This window comes from Artibeus jamaicensis, unplaced genomic scaffold (assembly GCF_021234435.1).
Source record: "Artibeus jamaicensis isolate MK-2021 breed Jamaican fruit bat unplaced genomic scaffold, CSHL_Jam_final scaffold_474, whole genome shotgun sequence".
NCBI classification, from domain to species: domain Eukaryota; kingdom Metazoa; phylum Chordata; class Mammalia; order Chiroptera; family Phyllostomidae; genus Artibeus; species Artibeus jamaicensis.
In genome coordinates, this window is record NW_026522046.1 from 20,018,567 (window position 1) to 20,042,430 (window position 23,864).

The 23,864-nt window shown below is 36.4% G+C and overlaps 1 protein-coding gene across 2 annotated transcripts in view; it reads left to right on the top strand.

Annotated features, from left to right (window-relative positions):
- ZBBX (zinc finger B-box domain containing) overlaps positions 1-23,584 on the top strand; it is a 95,569-nt gene extending 71,985 nt beyond the window's left edge. The window contains exons 14-19 of one of the 2 annotated variants that reach the window (XM_037163268.2): positions 95-405; positions 3,991-4,144; positions 4,943-5,059; positions 12,675-12,908; positions 20,821-20,959; positions 23,500-23,584. In XM_037163268.2, coding sequence (XP_037019163.2) covers positions 95-405; positions 3,991-4,144; positions 4,943-5,059; positions 12,675-12,908; positions 20,821-20,959; positions 23,500-23,584 — 1,040 coding nt within the window. The remainder of the gene's footprint in view (positions 1-94; positions 406-3,990; positions 4,145-4,942; positions 5,060-12,674; positions 12,909-20,820; positions 20,960-23,499) is intronic. The other variant, XM_037163271.2, reaches the window with a different exon arrangement.
- Positions 23,585-23,864: the final 280 nt, after the last annotated feature.

The following is a 23,864-nucleotide window of genomic DNA, read 5'->3' on the forward strand; positions in this document are numbered from 1 at the left end:
TTTACACCACAGAGCATTTGGGTTAGGACCAGATTATTTCATTTATTTGCTTAAATGTATTTATTTAACTTTTGTAAATGTGTGTTTTTGGCAGCAGGAACTTCAGATACAAAATTAGATAAAGATGTCGACCCCGATGTTTATTCTCCTGCTGTTGAAAAATTAGGCGAAAGCAGCTGCTTTAAAAGACATTTCAAAGAGAAAAGTATAAACGGTATGGAAAGTAATCAGAAGTTGGATAATTCCTGCATGTCATTTGAGAGCAAGGATTCTTTGCCAAGTGTAGCTTTAGAAACACCTTCCATTAAGGAGAAATTTTCACAAGACATTGAAGAATCTTTGGAATTTAGCAATCTTCCTGAGAGGCCAGACTGTGAAGATTCAAAAACTATGGAGTCACCACTGGTAATTTTCTATTATGCTTATTATATTATAAATTTTATAGGAAACATCATAAGAAAATTTTACATTCACACAATATTTTCTTTTTTTTAAAATTTTATTTATTTATCTTTAGAGGGGAAGGAGAGAGGGAGAGAAACATCAATGTATGGTTGCCTCTAGTGCATCCCCTGCAGGGAACTGGCCTGCAGGGAACCTGCCCGCAACCCAGGCACGTGCCCTGACTGGGAATCGAACTGCAATCCTCTGGTTCACAGGCCCGTGCTCAATCCACTGAGCTACACCAGCCAGGGCCAATATTTTCTTAAATGTTACTTACTGAACTTAAAATGTGCTACTATATATAATCATGAGGTAGTTGAAGTTTGAGTTATATGGGAAAGATTGTTAATGACTTACAGGACAGATTCTAATATGGTAAATGCCATTTTAATAAATGGTTTCTATGACAAATAAAACTTGAAGGCCCATCTCATGCACCATAGTAAGAGTGCTGTTACATTTCTAATTGGCAGTGTTATTATGGAAAATTTAGTATAATAAATCCTTTCTAGTTTTTTCACTGTATAGTATCTGGTTGAAATTTTAAAAAGGCACATATGTAGATAGAATCACTCTTTGTGGATTGATGTAAGTATAGGATTTAAAGGAACATGGCTAATAAAGAAATAAGGGTGAAGTTTTTGTTTCTTAGGGAAAAAGGTAAACTAGCTCATTATTGCATTATTGCCAAGTTTTAAACCTACATATAAATTTCTGTTCTGCATACTGACTAATAGTGTTATTGATAATGAACTCTTGGGTAATTGAGCAAGACAAATGTAAAATCCTTTGGAAATTGGGAAGTTAAACATCTGAACAGTCCTTTAAAATCATGTGAAGTGAATCTCCACAGGGCCTAAACTGAAAGTGGCACCAAAAATTGGACTGAATATTGAGCTGGTGTGACTTCTGCTTGGGGATTGGATTTCTGTGCCCACTGTGTGACAGGCCTTGCTTCTTTTGAAGTGTGAAATTGGAACTGAGACCTATGCAGAACCTTAGATCCCTAATAGTCTGCTAGTCTCTGAAGGACTTCACCAGGAGACATATTTGCAGATGCAAGAATGTGAAAGGAAACTGATTTCTGTGGGGCTCTGGGCCAGGTCAGTAAGATATCTAATTTGAAAAATAGATGTCCTGAGTTTTCTTTCGGTTAGCATAGGTTGAGAGTTTGAGTATCCATTTCCTGCTTGGAACTGCCAAGCCACGAAATTAGCATTAATGTTAACCCATGTCTGTCTGTTGATGCCCTGAATGTATCTGACAAAACTAAATTCCAGTTCCTTCTGGGAAGACATTCCCACAGCTTAGATAATAATAGATGCCCCCAAATAAACCCTCACTGCAGATAAGCTGTTCTCTCCCATCTCTCAGTGAAGAAAACAGTTGATCATAGATTGAACTGCTGGCAGAACAAACAAGACCTCTAATTTTCTAGTTTCCCCAGGGCATTATGAAGAGGGCTAGGTGACCCCTGCACATGCAGTGTGTTGTGTTGTGGGAGAGGAAACCTGAGCAAAGAAAACACCATTTTTTTTCTACTGGGCATAGGTCTGCCTGACCTTTGTCCTCGGGGGAGACATCATCTTCCGTAACCTAATGAAAGGCATTTGGCAAAACTCACAGGTACATAAACTGTGGTAATTCATATCCTAGTAGAAAGTAATATAGTAAGTGAAATAAATAAAATAGAACTACATTTATTAACATGGATATATCTCAAAAATAGGATGTTAAAATTGAAATGTAAAATGATACATAGAGTTTGATAGCATTTTTGGAAACATTTACAATGTTTATAACTCTTTATGGATACACTCAAATGTGATAAGTCAGAAATATCACTGGAATAGAGTGTGTCAACTTCAGTGAAATACAATTAGTTAGATTTATAAAGATTAATATCTATTTTTGGTTTAGGAATCAGAAACATCTTTCAAATTACTGATATGAAATTGTGTGATGAAGTTGAATCATGTGTTGTTTGTATCTGTATATTTAAAGTATTTCATAATTTAAAGTGAAATGTTAAAAAGCTACTAATCATATTTTGATCGCTCATGCTACTATTGTAAAAATGGTAAATGATTACATCATAGAGCACAGTGCTTTATAAGTAAGATGCTGTCTTTTCATCCCTGCTGATGGCACACACTGTTTGTGCGTTCCTCCTGCCCTCGTACAAGCCATTCCCTGAACAGAAAGTACTTTAACATCTGTTGTGTTCTGGTGGAAAATTCAAGAGTGAGCAATAGGAGTAATTTTTAGCAATGACATTAATTGACTTCCAAATTAAGCGTAAGAGTTCATTTTGCCCTGGGTTTTCAGAAATTGAGTTCTTCATAAAGGTGGGAGCTCCTGCGGAATTAAGTACTAACAAGCAGCAGTGAGGTAGGATCAGGGGCAGGGAAGAACATGGTCTACCCAGGGGCACTTGGTTCTGGTTCCGAAACAACCAATATTTACTTTGTGAGTTTGGGAAGAACTAACAGACCCACTCTCATTGTTCTTACTTGCCAACCAAGGCTTGTAAACCCATTCAGATTTGCAGTTGCCTAATCCAAATACAAACTCCGCTGGGGCTGAAGGGGTTCTGTGGATTGGATTTTCAGTGTCTGGGAGAACCGGGGAAGATGGATTAGAGTGGACTTGGACTTGTCTTTGAGGGAAATAATTTATTGGTCACTAACTTGGTTTTGTAACGTTTTACCATTGTATGGTTTATACACTTTAAATAGAGTTATAATAATTATCTTTGCCTTGGTTATCTCCTTGAACAGACTGCACTGAGGCATTCATTAGGTCCATTATGGAACTTTTAAATACCAGTCGCCACTCTGGTACATTTTAAGCCCATCTGGAGCTCTCACTTCGGAACCATGAATCATTTCCTACTAGAGTCCTATAGTTTTTTAATGTCCTTATAGTCTTCCCTAGGATGAAAATATATCAAAAAATGAATCATACAGTGATGGAATGAGCCTAGGCATCCAATGAAATAGACCTATATTCAAAACTTAGGTCAGCTAGTTTCTAACCATATAAACTTCTCTAATCCTGCCTCCGTGTCCTACTTGCTTCATGATGAATATTTTGTTAATTTGGACTCTGTCTATGACCATGATCTGATCAAATCTATTCCCTTTGATATTTTACTTTCATTTTGGAAGTTATTTTACGTACAGAAAGAAGTACTAGTTCGAAAACACTGCTTATGAGAGGGATTTGGTTTTCCAGATAATGTATGCACAAAGACATTGAGGAAAGAAAATAAAGGAAGGGAAGGAGAAAGAAAAACTTTGTTTCATGAACTCAGACATTCCTTGGATAGATGGCAACTTTCATATTATTATGTAATTGTGGTTTATACATTTCTTAAAACCTACCATATATAAATGTTACTATTTATGTCCCCACTATTACAATGTAAACTTGATGAGGGAAGAATCCATGCTAAGGACACAGTAGGTGCTCAATAAATGAATGTGCTGTTTTGTGTTGATGAGGTAAAATAAACTTAATTTTGTTGAATATTTTGTTTCCTAGTCATTACAAGAAATAGCCCACAGAAGTAAGCCTATAACTGAACAATATCAAGGACTTGAAAGATTCTTTGTTTCTGACAAAAATGAAAGACTAAACTTACTTCCTCCTCATAACTTAGAACATGGCTATTCCAGCATCAGGACTACAATTGCAGGTAAATTCAGTCATCAGATGGCCTGTGGACCAACCTAACAACTCTCTGACATGATTTTTAAACCAGTCCATCCTCAATTTAGGAAATAGTGGGTGATTCTGTCCAACAAATAAAACCTTCTCATTCTTCTCTAGCTGAAGTCATTAGCACTGTGTGAGTTGCCACCAGTTGGTGTTGAAGACAGCTATCAGAATGACCCATAGCGTGACTATAATGACACCAGGCAGAGATTAGTTTTAGCATTTGGGAATGTGGCCCACTCTAAACTGTAAAATAAAAATTCTTAGACTCAATTTATTAACTATTAAGCATTGTATGATGATTCTTAAATGCCATCTTAAAAGAAAATCCTCAAAATCTCAGGTTCTGTGAGATTTCTGAGACATATCTGTAACTTCCTTTTGAAATGAGATTTTGGTGTCAAGTGTATTCTCAGGTTTCTTATGTGTTCAAATGTGTTTACTCACATACAAATTATTATACTTTATGTTATATGGTTAACTACTTCTTAAATTATTTGTTTCTATTCAAACATGTGTGCAGTATCTTCACAATTTAGAGTTTATTTTTCTTGTTTTAAGCTATGTGAAGCTAATGGTTTTTATTGTGTAATTATGAGATTTTTATCTTTCATAATATATACCAAACTGTCATAAATGTTCCTTATTTAGCTAAATAATATTCAGTAAGACAATATGATTTGATTAATTAATAAAGTCTATAATAAGTAAATAAAGCGACGAAAAGGTTTTTTTTTCTTTTTAAAATTTATGTAATTGTACCATTTTTCTGTCTGAGGAGATGGACACTGGATCCCAGAGCACAGCGTGAGCGCGCGTGCGGACGGCGCAGTCGCCCCGGGTGCGGTGGGGAGTGCCCGGGGCTCTCCCACAGGCAGAGCCCGGCAGAGGACGGGTAAGGCGGACGGAAGACCACAGTGACAGACTGGCGCCTTACTTGATTATTTTGACTTCACCAGTTTACTGGCCACCTGAAAATTAAGTTTTGCATTTTTTAATTTAAACTTAGTCATTTTTAACTAACTGTGCTCTACTTTTCTTCCCAAATGACAACAACAAAAGAAAAAAACCTGAAACAAAAGAAAAAAACCAACCCTAAAGTAGCCATTATTCCTGTCAAACCTGAGTTACAGTCCTAGTTGTTTTCTTCTGTAGCACTGAATTACAGCACAATGTTTTTAAAATGTAGTTCAGGATACGGGGCATGTTTTGAACAATCCTTATCTGTTCAGTTCCATTACACTAAGAGAAAAACTGTGTATTTATACTAAGGTTTGCATACCCTCTACTTGGTTTATATGCAGATCAGATAATGGCTTAAGCTAAGCTTACTGCTGGTAGGCATGGGTGAGACACCTCCATTCTAACTAAACCTAAGGCTGTGTGTGTTAATGCTGGGATCTTGATTTCGTTCATTTAGTCCATTCTCTAACCAAACTAATTGCAATTTTTTCTATAGGATAACTTTTTGATATATTGAATGTTCATTATCCAATAATACCTACTAAAGTAGGTTTCTTTTATGCTGAATTTCACATGAGTTTGCAGTAGATGAATGATGAATTAAGGCAATGCAACACAGATGTGTTGAGTATGTTAACACCATGCTGGGCTGGGGGCAGGGGGAGGATGCATAAGTAATATTCCCAGATAGGTTTAGGAGGAACACTTGGAAAGGGAACTATTTACTTTTGTTTGAAGGCCAACTTCATGCCATAAATTTAATTACATATGACTTGTACAGATGTGTAAGATTTGTATGTCTCTCTTGCCCTAAATCCTATGATTAAAGCTCTTTGGCTAGAAAATATATTTTTTATATACATTTATGTTGTGAAACTGTCAGAGATGAAATTTTTTAATGGAAAAACTATCTGTTTAAGGTCATGTTTTTGGCTGTATTGTTAAGTACCAACACTTATATCAGAGTCGAAATCAGCATAAAAAATTCTGGTTGCTTCCTTCTAAGGCAGTCAAAAGTATTGTTTTAAGTCACTATATAATGTTGAAAACAAATTCACATGCATGCTGTGAGAAATTTGTTACTAAGACAAGCCTTTATACATAAGTAGCCCAATGCCTTTAATTATCTATTTGGAATGGTCAGTTGCAATCAATAATTTAATATAAAAACCATTTGTGAGAGCACATAGTTTAGGTTAGGCAATGCCAGATACTGGTGATAAAAATAAACCTTCCCTAGTGAATGTGTTTCTGGTCAAGAGGTGTAGGTAAACACAGCTTGCCTCCTTGTGCAACAGCAACAAAACATTATAACTAGACTACAAAATAAATATCACCCAGAATTGTCAGAAAATTGAGCTGTATGGAAGTCTAACAACCAAGAAATTAAAGAAGTCACATTCATCCAGACTGTTAGGAGGCGCAGAGAAGTGGAGACATGTGGAGAGGTACAGAAGCACAGAACCGTGGAGATGAAGAAAGGTAGGTCACACACCCATGTGTGGTGGATAAAAATTGGGAGGGATACCTTCGGAGTGAAGGATTCTAGCCCCACACCAGACAAACCAGTCCAATGTTCTACTGCCAGGAAGATAAGTTCCCATAACTTTTGGCTGTAAAAACCAGTAGGTACTAAGGTAGTAGAAGAAACTGCAGGATTCTCAGGAGTCTCCTCTTAAAGAACCCCCAACAGACCTAGGACCTATGCAGACTCACTCCCACTGGACTCCAGCACCAGGCAGCAGCTGGAAGGGCACCAGTGTGACACATGGAGAAATTGAAGTGTCCGGCATCAGGGCAAGAGCCTGAGGACAGCTTCCTCCAGAGGCCAGGCAGCGCTATTGTCCCTTTTGTGAGTCATCTCCCATATAGAGCCACAGAGAAGTCACGTAATATCTGAGATTCAATCATCCCGGTTCACTTGGGTTTCCCGCCCTGGCGATTGTCTAAGGTTTCACCCTCTCATAGAAAGCACACCTACAATCTACCCCATTACAAGTTTGCTTTCCGTAGTAGGGCCACGTTACTAAGACCTGGAGTCAAAGCAGCTCTATTTGTACATAGACACAAACACAAGGAGGCTGCCAAAATGAGGCAACAAATAAATATGGCCCAAACGAAAGAACAGAACAAAACTTCAGAAAAAGAACTAAGCAAAATGGAGATGTAGTGTTCAAAACACCAGTTATCAGGATGCTCAAAGACTTATTGGGTACTTCATCATAAAAAAGACCCAGGCAGAAATGAAGTTTACATTAAATGAAATAAAGAAAAATTTACAGGGACTAACAGTGGAGTGAATGAAGCTCAAAATGAAATCAATGATTTGGAACATAATAAAAAATAATATTCCATCACAACTGCAAGAAGAAAAAAGAAAACAAGAATAAGCTAAGGAGCCTCTGGGGCTGTTTCAAATGTTCCAACATTCAAATAATGTCACAAAGGTATCAAATCATCTGTGTCTTTCTGGCACAAATCATAAGCGTGCCAGAAAGAAAAGAGAAAGAGCAAGAAATGGAAAATTTGTTTGAAAAAATAATGAGGAAGACTTTCCTAATTTGGTGAAGGAAATTGACCTACAAGTCTAGGACGCACAGAGAGTCCCACACAAGATGGACACAAAGAAGATCACGCTATGACACATCATCATTGAAATACCAAAGGTTAAAGATAAAAAGAATCTTACAATCAGCAAGAAAAAAGCAGATAATTATCTACAAAGGAGTGCCCATAAGACTGTCAGATGATTTCTCAAAAGAAACTGAAGGCTAGAAGGGACTGAAAAGAAGTATTCAAAGTGATGAAAAGCAAAGATCTACAACCTAGGTTACTCTATCCAGCAAAGCTATCACTTAGAGTTGAAGGGCAGAGAAAGTGCCTCTTAGGCAACATAAAGCTAAAGAAGTTCATCGTCACCAAGCCATTACTATATGAAATGTTAAAGGAACTTATTTAAGAAAAAGAAGAATATAAAAACTATGAACCTTAAAATGGCAATAAATTCACAAGCATCAACAATTGAATCTGAAAAACAAACTAAGCAAACAAGGATAATGGAAACAGAATCATAGGTAAGGAGATAATTTATAGGGCTATCAGTTGGGAGGGGGAAGGGGGAAAATAAGGGAAAAGTTGCAGGGATTAAGAACTGCAAATTGGTAGGTAAAGAATAAATAGATAGGCGGGTTTTTTTAAGAATACAGCCAAAGAACTTACATGCATGACCTATGGACATGAACTAAGGGGGGGGGTTGCCAGAGGGAATGAGATTACCAGGCAGAGGGGACAAAGGGGGAAAATTGGAACAACCATAATAGCATAATCAATAAAATATATTAAAAAATAAGCCTTCCTTTCCGAGCCTGTGATCGTAGAGTCAGGTGCAGAGGTTCTTACTTGTCACTGGGAGTGTAGTCAGCTGAGACACCTGTTGTAATGTAGCTCCCTTGACTTCACTCCTAGAGATTCTGATTCATTAAAGCTGAGATAAGCTCCAGGAATTTGCATTTATTTTATCACAATTCCATGTTATGCTAATATAATAGGCCAAAAATTGTATGTTGAGAAAACTGGTATATAGATATGTAAACATAAATTACACCGTCTATAAGTTTTATAAAAGGACTGTGAGTAACATACTTTTGGAGATCGACATGTAATTAATAATATTTATAATAGAGGTAGGTACCTGTGCAGTGTTTTAGGAATAAAAATGATAAAATAATTGCTTTGCCACTGAAAAGTATAAATATGCAAGATGATAGAACTTAATGACATTTCAGCTGAATCTGGAAGAATTCATAAGATCTACCAGTTGGGGACAGAGAGAAATGGCTCTACGGGGACAGAAATGGTTTTATTTTTGTGGCCTAAAATACAGTAAATTTTTCTGGGCTATTCCGTAAGTTATGGGAATTCTATATTCTGAACTGATGCCAGTGTATAAAGGAATTTGTATTCCTGTAGAGTTTTTTAATTTGTGAACGTAAAAGCTTGACTGTTGTGAAATACAAATGAGTTTGACAGCAAATCCATTGATACTTCCCACCCACTGCCAAAAGCTACCCCTGCTCCTCCCAACCCCCCTTTCTGTCTCTGTAAGTGACACCACCACCTGAACATTGCTAAGTCTGAACCCTGGGAATCCTTCTGACTCTTACTCACCACATCCCATTCATCCCCAGATTCTGCTGTTTTCAGATCTAAAACTGACCCTAAATCTAACCATTTCTGTCTGTACTGCTCAAGATGAGCCCAAGCTAGCTTTGCATCATCTCTTACTTGTCTCCCCCAAATTTACTTTTACCTTTCCACAAAACCATGATTATTTTCCATCAAATTCTAGTATTTATAGTCAGTGAATGAATTATTCATATTGTCATAAAATTGTTTATAATTTGTAGGGAGTGAATTATATTTTTCATGAACTTAAGCCATAGATTGGATCATGACAAACTTCTACTAAAAAAGCATCTCGTAGCTTCTTAGAGAAAATGGAAACAATTGTATTTCTTACTGTGCCTCACACAGCAATACCATGTTGGCCCTGCCTGCCTGTCCTCACTCAGCTACTCCCACATCGTAGCCTCTCTGGCCTCCTTTGTCTTAGGGACAGGCCACACTCTTACCTTACTTCTTAGCTTTAAAATGTGCTCTTCCCTCTGATCCAGGATGGTCTGCAGCCTCTTCTCCTTATTCATATTCTTTCTCATATGATTCATTCTTTCTGATTATTCAGCCTCAGCCCAGATACCACTTCCTTAAAAAGAAGTTTTCTCAGACCACCCCATCTATTTAATGCTGGTGTCTTGAGTCCCTTGATCCCACTTACCTTCTCTTACCTTTCTTGTAGAACCTGCCATTAAGTGAAATTATTTTCATTTGTTTATTTTATGCTTACCCCGCCTATAGTTGGAAGGAGAGCAGAACCTGGCCTGTGCCATTCAGTGTTGCATCCTTGGTGATGGACCAGGGCCTGGAATGCTGTGAGCTGGAGAGCAGGACAGTGTGTTAGCCTGGCATGCACCATTGGATTGGGACGAGGTCTCATACACTTTTGAATGTCTGGACCTGACCCAGTGCCAGGCAATTTTAAAATTTGGCAAATGTTTCTGTAATTGAATGGGACTGGATGTGAACTTATAAGTTCTCAGGGTTTGAGGGGATTTAAGACATCATTCTGCCCAACTCCTTAATTTTACTGCTGAGATATGAATTCTTATGTCTTAGATCATAACCTGATTTCTAATTCAGCGAGACCAGACAATAATGTTTTTGCTTCTTAGTTTAATGTTTTCCTCTAAACCATAATGCCAAATAACATTTCCACATGTATTTCAAGAACTCTTAGAAAATACATTCTTATTTCTTATGTGTAAATTCTTAATATGTAGTTGAGCAAGTGTATCCATAGATAATAGTGTTTTATGACCACTGTTCAAGAATAAAATATTGGTCCATTGATCAGAATGGAATTTGTTATTGACACACTGTGCAAGAAGCAAGTTGCCATGATTATGCTTCATTGATTCTAATTTACAATTAGAATAGCAACAATAACTGCTGTTGTATTGAATACTATTCAGGGAGTGATTCATACGTTCATATTTTTATTACATTCTTGTGACCAGTAATACAATAAAATATTTCCAGTATTTTGCATGGTTTTATTAGTAGTCATAGAAAAATACACTCTTTAACCAATACTGAGGACAGTTTCTTGTGTTATATTTTGAGTATAACTGTGATCGGTGTTAATCTATAATTTCCCAATATTACATTGCCTGTTATAGCACAAATTAATCCTAGAATGATTTCTTGTATTTATAATTTAAATATTGTACTTTGAAAAAGGTATAGAATGGTCCTTTCAATAGTGGCATTTTTCATCAATGCCAGACTTAACTGTGCCTCAAATCTCAATTCTAGCAATAACATTAATGGGCTTATACAATGAACATTAGAGAGAAGGACATACCAACATGTATAAAACAAATGAGTAAAATCAAGAACCAAACTGAAGTATTTTCTGTCTGTTTCTGCATGTTGGTTACTTTAAATTGCTTTTTAAATATATTTTTGTCAAAAAAGATGGTCTGTCTCTTTGCTGTGTGCTAAGCACAAGTCTGATAATCTTTGGTGTACTTTTATTTATTTATTTTTCTCAACTGGTATCAATTAACCTCAAATACTGTGGCAACCAGATGCTGTTATAACAGTTCATCAAGTATTTGTACTCTTCTAGATTTTCTGAAGGACATCGACATTATGTGAAAATTTTCTCACCTTGTATTTATCTATATTGTCGTAAGTCTAATTCTAGCTAATCACATCTTTGTAGTTTATTTTAATAAAAGTTATAAATCCCTTTACATTTTACTTGATTGAGACCTAGCACGATACAGATAGAAGGGTATGGTTTTCTCCGAGGACCTAGAACTTTCGATTTATTCAGGCGAATTGTTGTTACCCTCACTGACCGGAGCTTCTATTCCTGTTCCTATCACTGCTTCATTATGCAGGAATGGCAAATTTGTTTTTCTAGATGGCTCTGAATAACATATTGATTCTTTACATATTATAGGTAAAAGGGGAAATTATTTCCACATTTTTGTCATTAAAATAATTAAAATAGTTCTTAGGGATATTTACCTTTATTTTTCTTAAAACATAAGCACATTTTTGTCAGTTATTTTTCTTTAGAATTGTCCTCGAACACAAACAGACACAAAAGGTCAGGATCTTATTTTAATTTATTCATAATTTTATTCCAACAAAATTGTTTTCAAAATTGATTTCTGAAATGTTCATTAAAATTGGTGCCCTTTGGGACTTACCTTAGTCAGTTCTAATTGCTTAAATAATTACATACTGCACTCAGATTTTTCTTTGGGTACTAGCTACATTCAAAGTAGAGCTTTAAAGTTTTTTTAAAAAAAGAATAACTCAGTAGTCAGTAAATGTTTAATACATGACAACTGCCTAAAATTCAGAACGACTCTTTCGAGTTTTACATTTTCCTTTGAATCAATAGAGTGGCATCACATCATGGCACATGCTCAGTCACATCCTGACATTTATGACAATGACAATAGCACTTCTCTAAAGAATTTGATATTTTACACAACATCAATTTGTGTTAAGGGAATGCAAGGTTATCTTATAATATAAATCATTTATACTTAATATAAATACATTTATGAAAATCAGAGCAATGAATCAGCACATTTAAAACTTTACCTGTGCTATGAATTTCTATATGATTTTGCATAGACATTTTGCTTTAAATTAATATTCAAATCATTTTATCTTTTTCCAAATGTAGAAAAATTATGGGAAAATAACTCCAAAGTGTTCTTTATGGCATAGATAAAGTAATTGGGCTTAGCAACTTGTGGTAAAGTATGGATGATGGACTAAAATTTGATTTTTCATAAACTTTTTTGCACAACCTAACTGCTTTAAATTTTGGAGGCTAGTATTTTGTGTTTTTAAGTATTCATTCAAAATTTTAAAAGCAACTGATGTAAAAAAATTCATTTTAGGCCAGACATCACAGAGACCTTCAACGGCAAATTTACCACTTTCTAACTCTGTGAAAAGAAGCTCCAGCTGTCTTTCCATCTTCTCTCATCCTCTGCCAAGAAGTGCCCCTGTTCAACCATTGTCTAGAGCTACTTCTGAAACATCAGAAATGAAACATATTCATATTACTGATCATAGTGAGCCTTTCTTAGACAGTCTGGAAAAAGAATCAGATGTGCTGAAAAATCTTGCAGGTAATGTTATTATTTTTTTCACTGCAGACATTGTTAACTTGGTCTTCTGCCTGATTCTTTGTATTGTGCTTGCTCTAAGAAAACAAGCTAGCAAACAAAAAAGCCTCTCCTGTTCCCTCTTTAACCAGCAACTTCTGTCTCTGTTTTCTTGGATATCCCTCAAAGTCACCCTGAAAATGTTACATGTGGATGCCAACCATGCAAGAGATAGTCCCTTAGGTCACATAATACGTGATTAAGTTGTATTTCATAGGAAACTTCATGTGGGCGGAAAAATAATTTTTTTCTCATTTTTGCAAACCCATCGAGTGGTTAATCTCTATAGCTTTATGAAAGCTGCTGCCCCAAATTTTTGTTAGAGAATTAAGCTGTTAGATCTTTTAAAGCAGCATTTCCTAAGCCTCAGTGTATACAGGAAGCCTCCAGGGATCTTGTTAAAATGCAGATTCAATCTCGGTATGTCTGGGGTGGGCCCAGGTTCTGCCTGTCTAACAAGTACCCAGTTGATACAAATGCTGGTGGTTGGCAGTGCAGTTTGAGGAGAAATTATATCTGTGCATTTACTTTCTGAACCTCAGTGGATGTAGTCTAGTAAATCATATCCATATTCTTGAATGTAGGAAAGTCTGGTTTAGTAACAAAACTTCACGGGAAGAAATCTTAATTTCCATCAGAAAGTTTGTTTGTGGCATTTGGTAGAAGCCAGATGCAAATCTAAGAAGCAGGCCAGAAACTTCTCTGGGCCTGTGTGTTCCACCGTGGCTCTTCCCTTGGTTTTGTTTGTTATTGTTGTTTAGAGATATTAATCTTGGATTTATGACTTTGCTATTTTCCTAAAAATAATACATCTTGGTTTTTGAAAAATTCAATCAAATTTATAGTTAGAAGGATGGATAGATTGTAGGAAATATGGTAATAATTTTATTAAAAATAGGCTTATGTCATATATAGTATTTTTAAGTTATACATTTATTTACCCAATTTAATAAAAAATAATCAAAACTAAAGGAAATGATAAATTTCAAATAAATATTTTTATCACAGCAAATATTAAGTTAAACTATATGAAGCTGCCTTTTGTTAGACAAAAATAATAGTGGGATATTGACAATTTTATATGGTCCAACTTGTAATTTTTACAAATACCCCTTTAAAAAATTAAGGAAAAGGGTAAAAACAGGTAGTGAGCAATTGGGGCCATTTTTAGCTCTGTGATTTATTTTAGATGGTAATAGTTAGATCCCTACAATAAAATATAAGAATTCATTTATTTCCTATATATTACACATGTAATTATAGGTAGTATTGACTATATCCCTGTTATAGTGATGGTGTCGGTGGAGATCAGGCTCTTCCACGGACCAGGAGGAAACATTTTAAGGACCCAGCACAGGAGAGTGTGGTGTGGCAAGATGGTTTATTATGGTGGAAATAGAGCTGCCACCTGGGTTTCCAATTTCTCATCTCCGTCTGTCTCACTGTGGAAAAAGTCCAACTACGTCTTCAGCAAGGCTAAAACAAAAGACGGGGTCCAGAGTTTCTGCTTCATCATAAAGCTTAGTCGATTGGAGCCCCTGCAGTCTTCTGTAGGCCTTGGTAGCTGCTGGATGGACCCACATGGTCATGTGTTCCACAGCAAGAGAGAACGTGCTAATGCGAGGGATAAGTGTGGATCATGAGCAAGAAGGAGAGGGATAGAGAGAAAGAGAGAGAGGGAGAGCATTTCTTTGTTCCCCTGGGATTATATTAGTTTGGGTTCGGAACAGGCCAGATGCGTTTTCAAAATGATGAATCAGTTTCCCAAGCTGTCACAGACTTTTTGATAGGTTCACCCCCTAGTTAGACTGACCTCCATAGTCCAGCACCTCCCCCTGCTTCCCCTTAGCAATACAGTACTGGAGGGGTGAGGAGAGGAACGTTAATCACCCTGGTGAAGCAATACTACAGTCCCCTGGGTTGTGAAGCTGTAGCTTCCTGGTGAAGCAAACAGGTTTATGCTCCCCAGTTTATTAAACTCAATGTCCATTCCCTTTGTTTTCTTTATCGATAAGTACTTAACTACCTATTGTAACAGTGATGGTATAACTTTTTTTATTTTTTCAAATTTTTCTTTTTACATTTTTTAGTACAAATTTTATTGATTAAATGATCAGAACCATCATTTTACTACAGCTTCCCAATTTTGAGCTTTTAATTTTGATTCTTCTCTACAAGATTTGATTAGGGCATTCTTGAGGGTTTCTGTATGTTTTACCTTTATGGTATACTGGCAAGTTAACTCGATGAATTCAGTAGATGACAAATTTTCCCTTGCACTTGTAGACATTTCTCCATTGTCATCTGTCCCTGAATGTGGTGCTAGTTAGTCCCTTAGCACAGTTTTTTCCATTAAATTTTGTTTGTTTGTATGTGATTATCAAATAGTTTTTCCCCCAGGAAGAGCTCTTGATAGCTCAATGTCCTGAGTTCTTTCAGGTTTCAGAATGCCTGCTGCCTTTATATTACAGTAGCAAATTGGCTGAGGTCACCTTGAACTTTTTAGTTCACCCTCTCTCCTGCATGTGACAGGCTTCTTTTCTCATTGGATGCTTGAAATTTTTAAAATATTTAAAAAATTTAGTAACAGAACCAGGATTGTGTTTCAGTTTTAGTGGTCCAACATTTCTTAAAACAGAGGCTTCTCTTTCTGTCTGCAAAATAAGTTCCTTTTTATTCTCAGAGAATTTTCTACTATTGTATATTTAAATTGCTTTTTTGTTCCATTTGGTTGTCTCCTGCTGCGAAACCTATTTTGTTTATGTTGGATCCTCTTTGTACAGTGTATTTACTTATATTTTCTTCAACTATTTTATCCATGTTTTACTTCCCTTTGCATTTACTGTGATTCTCTCAAGCGTGGCTTCTGTGTCAGAATTTCAATTTTCAGAACTGGCTGTCGTCCATTCTTTATTGATTGACTTAATAAATTAGCTCTCCAAAGGTATTTCTTTGGCTTTATTTAATAATGTTTTTCTTTGGTATAATTTCAAACTTAAAGAAAATTTGCAAGAATGCAAAAATAGTACAAAGAACATCTGTATACACTTTACTGAATTAACCACCTGTTCCCTTTTTGCCCTTGCTGTGTGTACGTACGCACAGCCCTTTTTTTCACAACTACTTAAGAGGAAGTTGTAAACATCGTGACCCTTTCTCAAAAATAATTTGTGTGCATCTCCCAAGAACAAGTATATTCTTTTACACAACCATAGTACAATTATCAAAATTAGGAAATTTAACATTGATATATAATGATTCTGTAATCCACAGTGCATATATAATTTCTGAAAATTGTTTCAATGTTCATTATGGTTTTTTTCTGGTACAGGATTTAATTCAGAAGCAGTTTACCATTTAATCTTTTCCTTTTTGATGTTTGACATGTTTGATATATGAGACTCTTTTGAAAAATATTATTTTTATTATTTCTTTTGTAATCAAAAGCTTTATGGGGAATTTTCTTATGTTCTTGATCTCTTTACTACCAGATTGGTCTTTTATTTTAAACATTCTTTGCATGCTATGGATTCTTGGATTCTAGTTTGTTTGCATAGCGAGTTGCTATCATTTTTCATATCTTATTTGTTCATATTTATTTTGGATAGCTTTGCTCATATCGTCTCTCTTTTCTGGTGTAGTATGATGAGATTTTCCATGCAATGCTTTCCACCTGTTCTGAGATATGTCAGTTTTCTCTTTGGAGCTACATTTGTGGGTTGGATAGTGTACTTTTCTGTACTCTACCAGCTCAGTGTCCTAGAGAGGATAGATAAAGGGCTGGAGAACTCAACCTCCTTTGTTGGAGAATCTGGGTTGTCTTACCTTTTTTGGATTTTATTAAATGCCAAATTCCACTGAACCTGGTTTCAAGTTTCTCCCTGTGGGGTCACCTGCAGGTTTCAGTTTTCTTGCCTCTTCTAAAATCTTGTGGTGGGTACATAGAGGCCTTAAAAATATTTCAAAAGATTTCTTTTTCCCCTTCTACTTTTCTCCAAATTGGTGCTGTAGTAGTAAGACTTGTCAGCACTTTCGATGATGCTCCTTTTCCTATTAGTAGCATATAGAGTGGAGTAGGGGGAGGGGAAGACAGCAGTAGCACTCAGCAACACCTCAGTGAGTCTTCCTTTTATTTCTTTGGCTGCCCCTTGTCAAAGTTTATTACATGAACTTGTTTTCTTTCTTTGTTTGGATCTTGATGGTTTAATTTAATTTTTATTTTTATGCTTTTTCTACTTATTTTATTAGAAGTTGAGAAATGAGAGTTTATGGTCCATCGTTACCCATCCATCATTCATTTACTTTACTCTAAATCACTAAAAATCAAATGCATATCTCCTAGGAGGTAATAATACTCACACTAAAAGCAAATTATAAAATGAAGCCTGTCTCTGGTGTGACCTGGATCTAAAAGGATAACCATATAGTTTTCAGTCAGAAAGTAAAGGATTTCTTATTTTGATAGATTGATAAGCTCCATTATTTACAAATGAAATACAGCACTTACAAACACTAGTCTTTTTGTATGTGTGTTTCTAACCACTGAGCTTTCCTTTGCCTTTGTCACTTTTATTCTTACATGCTTCATGGGAGCCCCGTGTCTCTCATTTTCTTATACACCAGTCCCAGCATTTTCACTAGAACATGTTACTTTATATATGAAAGCAGGCACACACAGCATAGCCTGTGACCAGCTGGGCTTTTCCTCCAGGCCATGAGCAGAAGGCTGTCACTTACACACATTTGACCCAGGCACAGGTCTTTTTTGGGGGGGGGAAGATTAGCTCTGGATGAGTTCACAGCTTTGAGATGCTCTCTTGGAGCTGAGGAAGTAAGAAGATGGTATATCAGCTGAATCAACCCAACAGTCAGTGAGGTGACAGATGCTGTAGTGAAATCAGGCCCTATTCTAGAAAATTCACTGATTCTGCACAAGGCATTTTGTATTCTGTTTAGCATCAATGGGCAGAAAAATTCCACCCACATTTTGCTACTTACGATGCATTCTGGCAAAACTCTGGAGATTTGGTCTCCCGCAGACACAGCTACACAATTTGACTCTTATACAAATGTAAATGTGTTCACATCCCTGTGAAAGCTGCATTTTTGTGAGCAGCTAACCTTGACCCGTTTTCTGTAGCCTCTAGGATGCATCTACTTCTACTAAGTTCTGTGGAAAACAGCTTTGCAAAGGAGCTGAAAGAAGAAAAGACAGAAAATAACTACATTAAGTAGTGTTTTTCCTTTGATTCAGATTACTGCGGCTGATATTAGATATTAGATATTAGCCATTTCAGAAGCAGGTAGGGTGGTGACAGCAGGGGAAGTGTGTGTGCAGACACAGCTTCCTGCTGAATCAGGAAGGAAGGGCAGCGGAGCGGGGTGATGGAAGCCAGGCGCCAGGGCAGGGGAATCCAAAGGGGGAGCTAATTTTGAAACAAAACAGTCACTTATTAGCTTGGTGACATTGGGCAAATTATTTTCTCAATCTCACTTTGCATCAGTTTCTATGTATAAAAGATGGATATAACAGGCCCTATCATAAAATGGTCCAGTGGTTGAATTCAAATGTGTATTAAATATTATATTTAATAATATATATTGAATATGTTATATTTACTTCTCTCTGCACAAAGAAGTTTGGGTCTTGACAAGCCACTGGGGGTTTGACGTAGAAACACACATGCATGTACACACATGTGAACTCAGCAGTGCCTCACACATTAGCACGTCCTGGAAAAAATGTTAAATTGACTGTTTTTCCCATGGCCCATTTCCTATCATTGGGCCATGTAGAGGTATCTGGAATACCAATATTCTCTTACCCTGTGGGAAACTGGGAAAGAAGATAGTAGTCTAAAGCTAGAGAATTAGATTCTGGAACACAGTAGTTTATGGTATTGGTGAACTAAAAGAACTCAGGCGTGGTTTCAGTTCTTTGAGTGTGTGCTTGCATGAATTTCAACAAGTTGCCAATCCCCTGTGGGCCCCTAATTTTTTAGTCTCCAACAAGAGGGGATGAAACAAAAATTTAGCTGAAAATCTTTTGTTTTTTTCCAAATTAGCCTTAGATAAGCTGTAAATGTAAATAAGACCTAGTAAAGCCTTCCTGATTACTGTAGCAATCCTCCTGAAGCCTACAGAATTTCTCCATGTATCATAATATGAAAATCAGTGGGCTGAATAATTTTGAGGACACTTTCAGTTATAAATGTATCGAAGTCTATTTTACAGCAGAAATAATCTAAGTTACTTTTAGTAGGGAACTCTGCTTGCTCAAAAACTTTAAATTAATACTAAGCCACCAAAAAATATCTCTTCAGTCACGTGTATAATACACTGTGGTTTGGTGTTTGGTTGTTCTGATCAGGGAGATGTTTCCTTGGCACTTTCATCAGAATGAAGGGAAGAATAGTGCCCAGTAATGTTAACAGTTGTGAAAATCATCATAACCTTATGTACAAGTTAGATGACTTCTTGGAATTCTATCAGTGACAAAAAGAAGGCATCATGGCCTTTTTAATATACTAATCCTTTATTTATATACTTGAATTTTGGGTAGTTTCTATAAAGATATGTTTGCTTATACAATTGCTTACTTGCACTATTTTTTCCTACCTAGGCTGATTCTTAGGCCAGCTTTATGAAAAGGGAGATTTAAGGTTCCCCCTTTTGCATACAATTGCTTATTATCTACCCAAACAACCCAAGGAAGCCAGAACAAAAACAGAAACAAAAACAAAAACAAATGGGCAACTTTGCCAAGACTAACCTTTGCCTCAGACTTTGTGGAGGTAAAGCTTTTATTTCTTAGAAGACAAAAAGATAATAAAGTGTTTAACATGCAGATAAGTTGAAGAGTTGCACAAGATATTCTCACTTTAAGAGGATTGCTTGTCTTTCTTTGTAATTTTATAAATTATCAGAATATTTGACAATTTTCTTAAGTATAGTGTGTTTTGAAAAATCTAGATGGCTGAGATAAGACAGTCAGAGAAAGACAAATGCTAAATCACACATGGAGTGTGGGGTGAGATGGGAGGAGGAGGACAAGGGTGGAAAGTGGGGACAACTGTAATAGAAAAACAATAAAAATCGATAAAAAAGAAAAGTAAAATTAGTTGGTAATAATTCTTATATCATTGGATTGTTATGAGCATTAAATTGATGATATATAAAATACTTAAAATATTGCCTGGTTCAAGGCAAGCACTAAGTTAATGTTATTTACTACTCTAAAAAACAAAACAAAACCAAGAAAAAAGCAAATGTGGAGTCTACAAAAGCTAAACTCATAGAAACAGACTGGAATGGTGGTTGCCAGGGGCTTGAATGTGGAAACTGGGAGATGTTGATCAAAGAGTATAAACTTCCAGTTGTAAGACGAAGAACTTCTGAGGATCTAAGGTACAGGGGATGATTATAATTAATATTACTATATGATATACTTGAACATTGCTAAGAGAGTAGATCTTCAGTGCTCTCACCACAAAAGAAATGGCTTTTGTGTGATGTGATGAAGGTATTAATGAACACTGTGGTGGTCATCGTTTTGCAGTATATGATTGTTTCAAATCAACACACTGTGCACCTTAAACTTAAATGTTATGTGTCAGATAGATCTTAATTAAGTTGAAAAAATATAATTGGGTAATTTGCCAAAAAATCAGTATGATTAAAATAACTTGGAATCTCAAAGCACGTTTATCTCATACTCTACCCATCCCACAAACACTGGGAAATTTAGAGATGATTAAAAATCTCTGATCCTCTTTGTATTACTTATTATTCACTCTGAATACGCTTTTCAAGCCATTTGCTGTGCATTTGTTTCTTGAATTTATGTGTTGACAATTCGTGAAATAAAATATTTCAGGTCCTTCAGAAGAACTTTACAGCCTGACTGCAGAAGATTCACCAGACTTCATCTACAATTCGCTCCATATAAGTCAGTCTGCCTTAGATTTCTTTAAGATCTCACGTGCCATGGGCCCCTGTGGAACAGAGGAACCGAGGTGGGTTACACCTGCAGCTTATGTGTAAACATGATGCCTAGTAACCATTTTGACAAGCCCCCAACTAACTAATTCATTTTATTATGTAAGGAAAGATTGTCCTCATGTGTGTACTTTATAAAGGCATTCTTTGTAAAATGTTCGTGTTCTTTGCTGACTTGTTATCAGGATTTAGTAAAAGGCTTATGAAGGTGTTACTATAATGTGAAGAGATCATTTTGAGCTGCAAAACATATGTCAAAAATAAAAAATTGAAATTTAATTATACTTCAGCATTCCTTTTTAAGTTGAAAAACAGTTGCCTTACATTAATTAATTAAGCTAATAATTTTAACACTTTGCATTGATAGAATCCTACTCAACGTGAATAAAGTTTTTAGAATAGAATATTGAGAGGAATCTTTCTGAAAATTGAGTCCAGGCTGTTAATGATGGTGTATTTTAATTCACTATCATTTCTTTCTTTTCTCACATAAGGTAAGAATTTTTAGGGATGGTGATCAGTTTCTAGGGAATGTAGGTAATATTAATAAATGCTTAAGAAAAGTATTTTATCATGTCACTGCACTATTGAAATAATGGAATTCCTTAAAAAAGACGGAGGGTTTATTTCAGAAGGTTTATTAAAAATGTAAATGAAAGTCCTTCATATGGTAAACTCTGTTGACTGAGTTGAAGTCTAACATTGAAACAAAAGCAAATCAAGAGTTTTACACTCTTTTTTCTGAATAAGGAAATCATTTAGCTGAGGTTCTTGGATTTTTGTATTTCGAACACCACTTAAAATTTATTTTCAAAAGGGGTCAGTCTAAAGCTGCTATTTTTTTCTTAAAGCTATTAAAAATAACGTAACTAAACCTATCACTTAATGTCACCATCATTTCATAAAAGAAAGGACATTTAATACCAAAATATATGGGGAACACATTAACAGAATAAAACAGTTCTCTAAAATTAAGATAATCATGTAAAAGTCATGACCAGTGAAAAATTTTTATCACAGTTAAATCTGTGCTGGATCACAGATGAGAGTGTAGGCTCTGATGGTTTAGCCTGTGTTGGACATGAGAAAGAATGCTTATATCCATCATGGGATCTCAAGCAAGTATTTTATATTACTTAGTGGCACACATGGGCTGACAATCTAAATAACTTAGACCAAAACATATGAATTTTGCAGGCTCCCTTCTCCTCGCCACTCTACCTTTTTTTCTCAAACCTTTGTATGCTATACCCTAGAGGCTCCAACAGAACTTCCTCTTAACAATAAAATGCAACAAGATAAAATAACTCAATAATCGTTGCCATTAAATCTGGTTTTTGTTGAGAACTGCCCTGCCTGTTTTCAGGAATTGTAACTGCTTCCCATGACTAAGTGAGCGACCTCTGAAATGTGAGCCACGGGAGACAAAGCTTGTCTCTGGCAGCAAGCGCTGCTTCTGCTTCTTCCCCTGTGTTCAAAGCATGGTCGATGTCCCTGGTGGGTATGACTCCTCAGAGAGGGGCAACCTAGGCCAGACATGATCACTTGGGAGGCCATCCTGGAAGGACTCAGGGGCAGGGGGGCTGCAACAAAGAGGGAAGGATGGATCCTCATCCCCTGGCTATTGTGACATAGCCTGAGTCCCCATTTCTGTGTGGGAGAAGTGCTTCCTGGCTGCAATCCACTTAAGCCTGAAAACCTATGATGGGGAAGGCCGTGCAGCCCTGTGCTGAAAAGGGCAGATATCCAGGGTAAATGAGGCTTAAGAAAGAATATGTAAAAATCCTGTGAAGCCTGTTTTGTTCAGAATGTGCTCATTTAAATGATAAGGATCCAAGCAAGAAGTTTGTTCCTCAAAGTTTTATGGCTCTTTAGCTATCTGACCCTGACTGAGAATAAACCCTCAAGGTTCTTTGAATGTTATGTATTGTCTGATTCTCACTTATATTCTTGTGCACAGAAACCCAATAAAAGCCCCTTGAGCAGGGGGCTCTTGGCCCTTCCCCTTGGAGGGATGCTGCCACCTCTCCTCCCCAAGCAGATCATGTCTTGGTAGTTTCACTTTCATCCTTGGTGGACAGGGGGACTTTTGGGGCAAAGTTGGCCCCACAGGTTTTGACATATCTTGACTGGCCATCCACATAGTCCTAATTTACTGTACACAAAAGAGGCGATTTACCTGGCAGTCTATTCATTGGGATTTTATTAAACAGCCAATTGTAATGATGAATGTCCTTAATGGTGACCCTGAGGCTCAACAAGTTTCTGAAGTGTCTTCTGAATCATCAGTGAAAGACATGATCAGAGACTGTAAAATCTTCTTTCTTTGGTATCACTATGGCTATATTTCTTGGGAGAAGGAGAATGATGAGAATTTCTCATTAGAAGGAGGCTTGGTATATTGGGCAAGTTGAAAATTACGGCCCCAGTCTGAGGAAGCCTCCTCACATCTGCCTGCCTCCAGTGACTTCTGCGTATGTAGTATTGATCAGAAGATAAATGAAGAGTTGAGACCTGGTTCTGTATATTGTGTATTGATCTTTTAATGTATTTCCAGCTCTTCTGAAAAAGATACTGAAATTCAGTCTTTCCAGACACTTTTTGAGAGCAGCACAGATGAAGAGAAAGAGGAATTTTCGTGACAAGCAACTTGTCATCGCACTACCATGGCCAAAGAGCACCTCTCAGGGTCATTTGTCCATTACTTTTTACTTTTTGCACCCAAAGGAAACAGAAAAAAGTTAACAACTGATAAAAGTAACCAAGTGATTACTCTTCTAGGTGCTGGAGATGTTCACTATTATTAATGTCTGACATTTTAACATTTACAGACTAATAAAAATTAGTAAAATTATAACTCTAAGGAATTTTTCTTCTAAATGACATATCATGTATCAAATAATCTATATTGCAGATCAAATT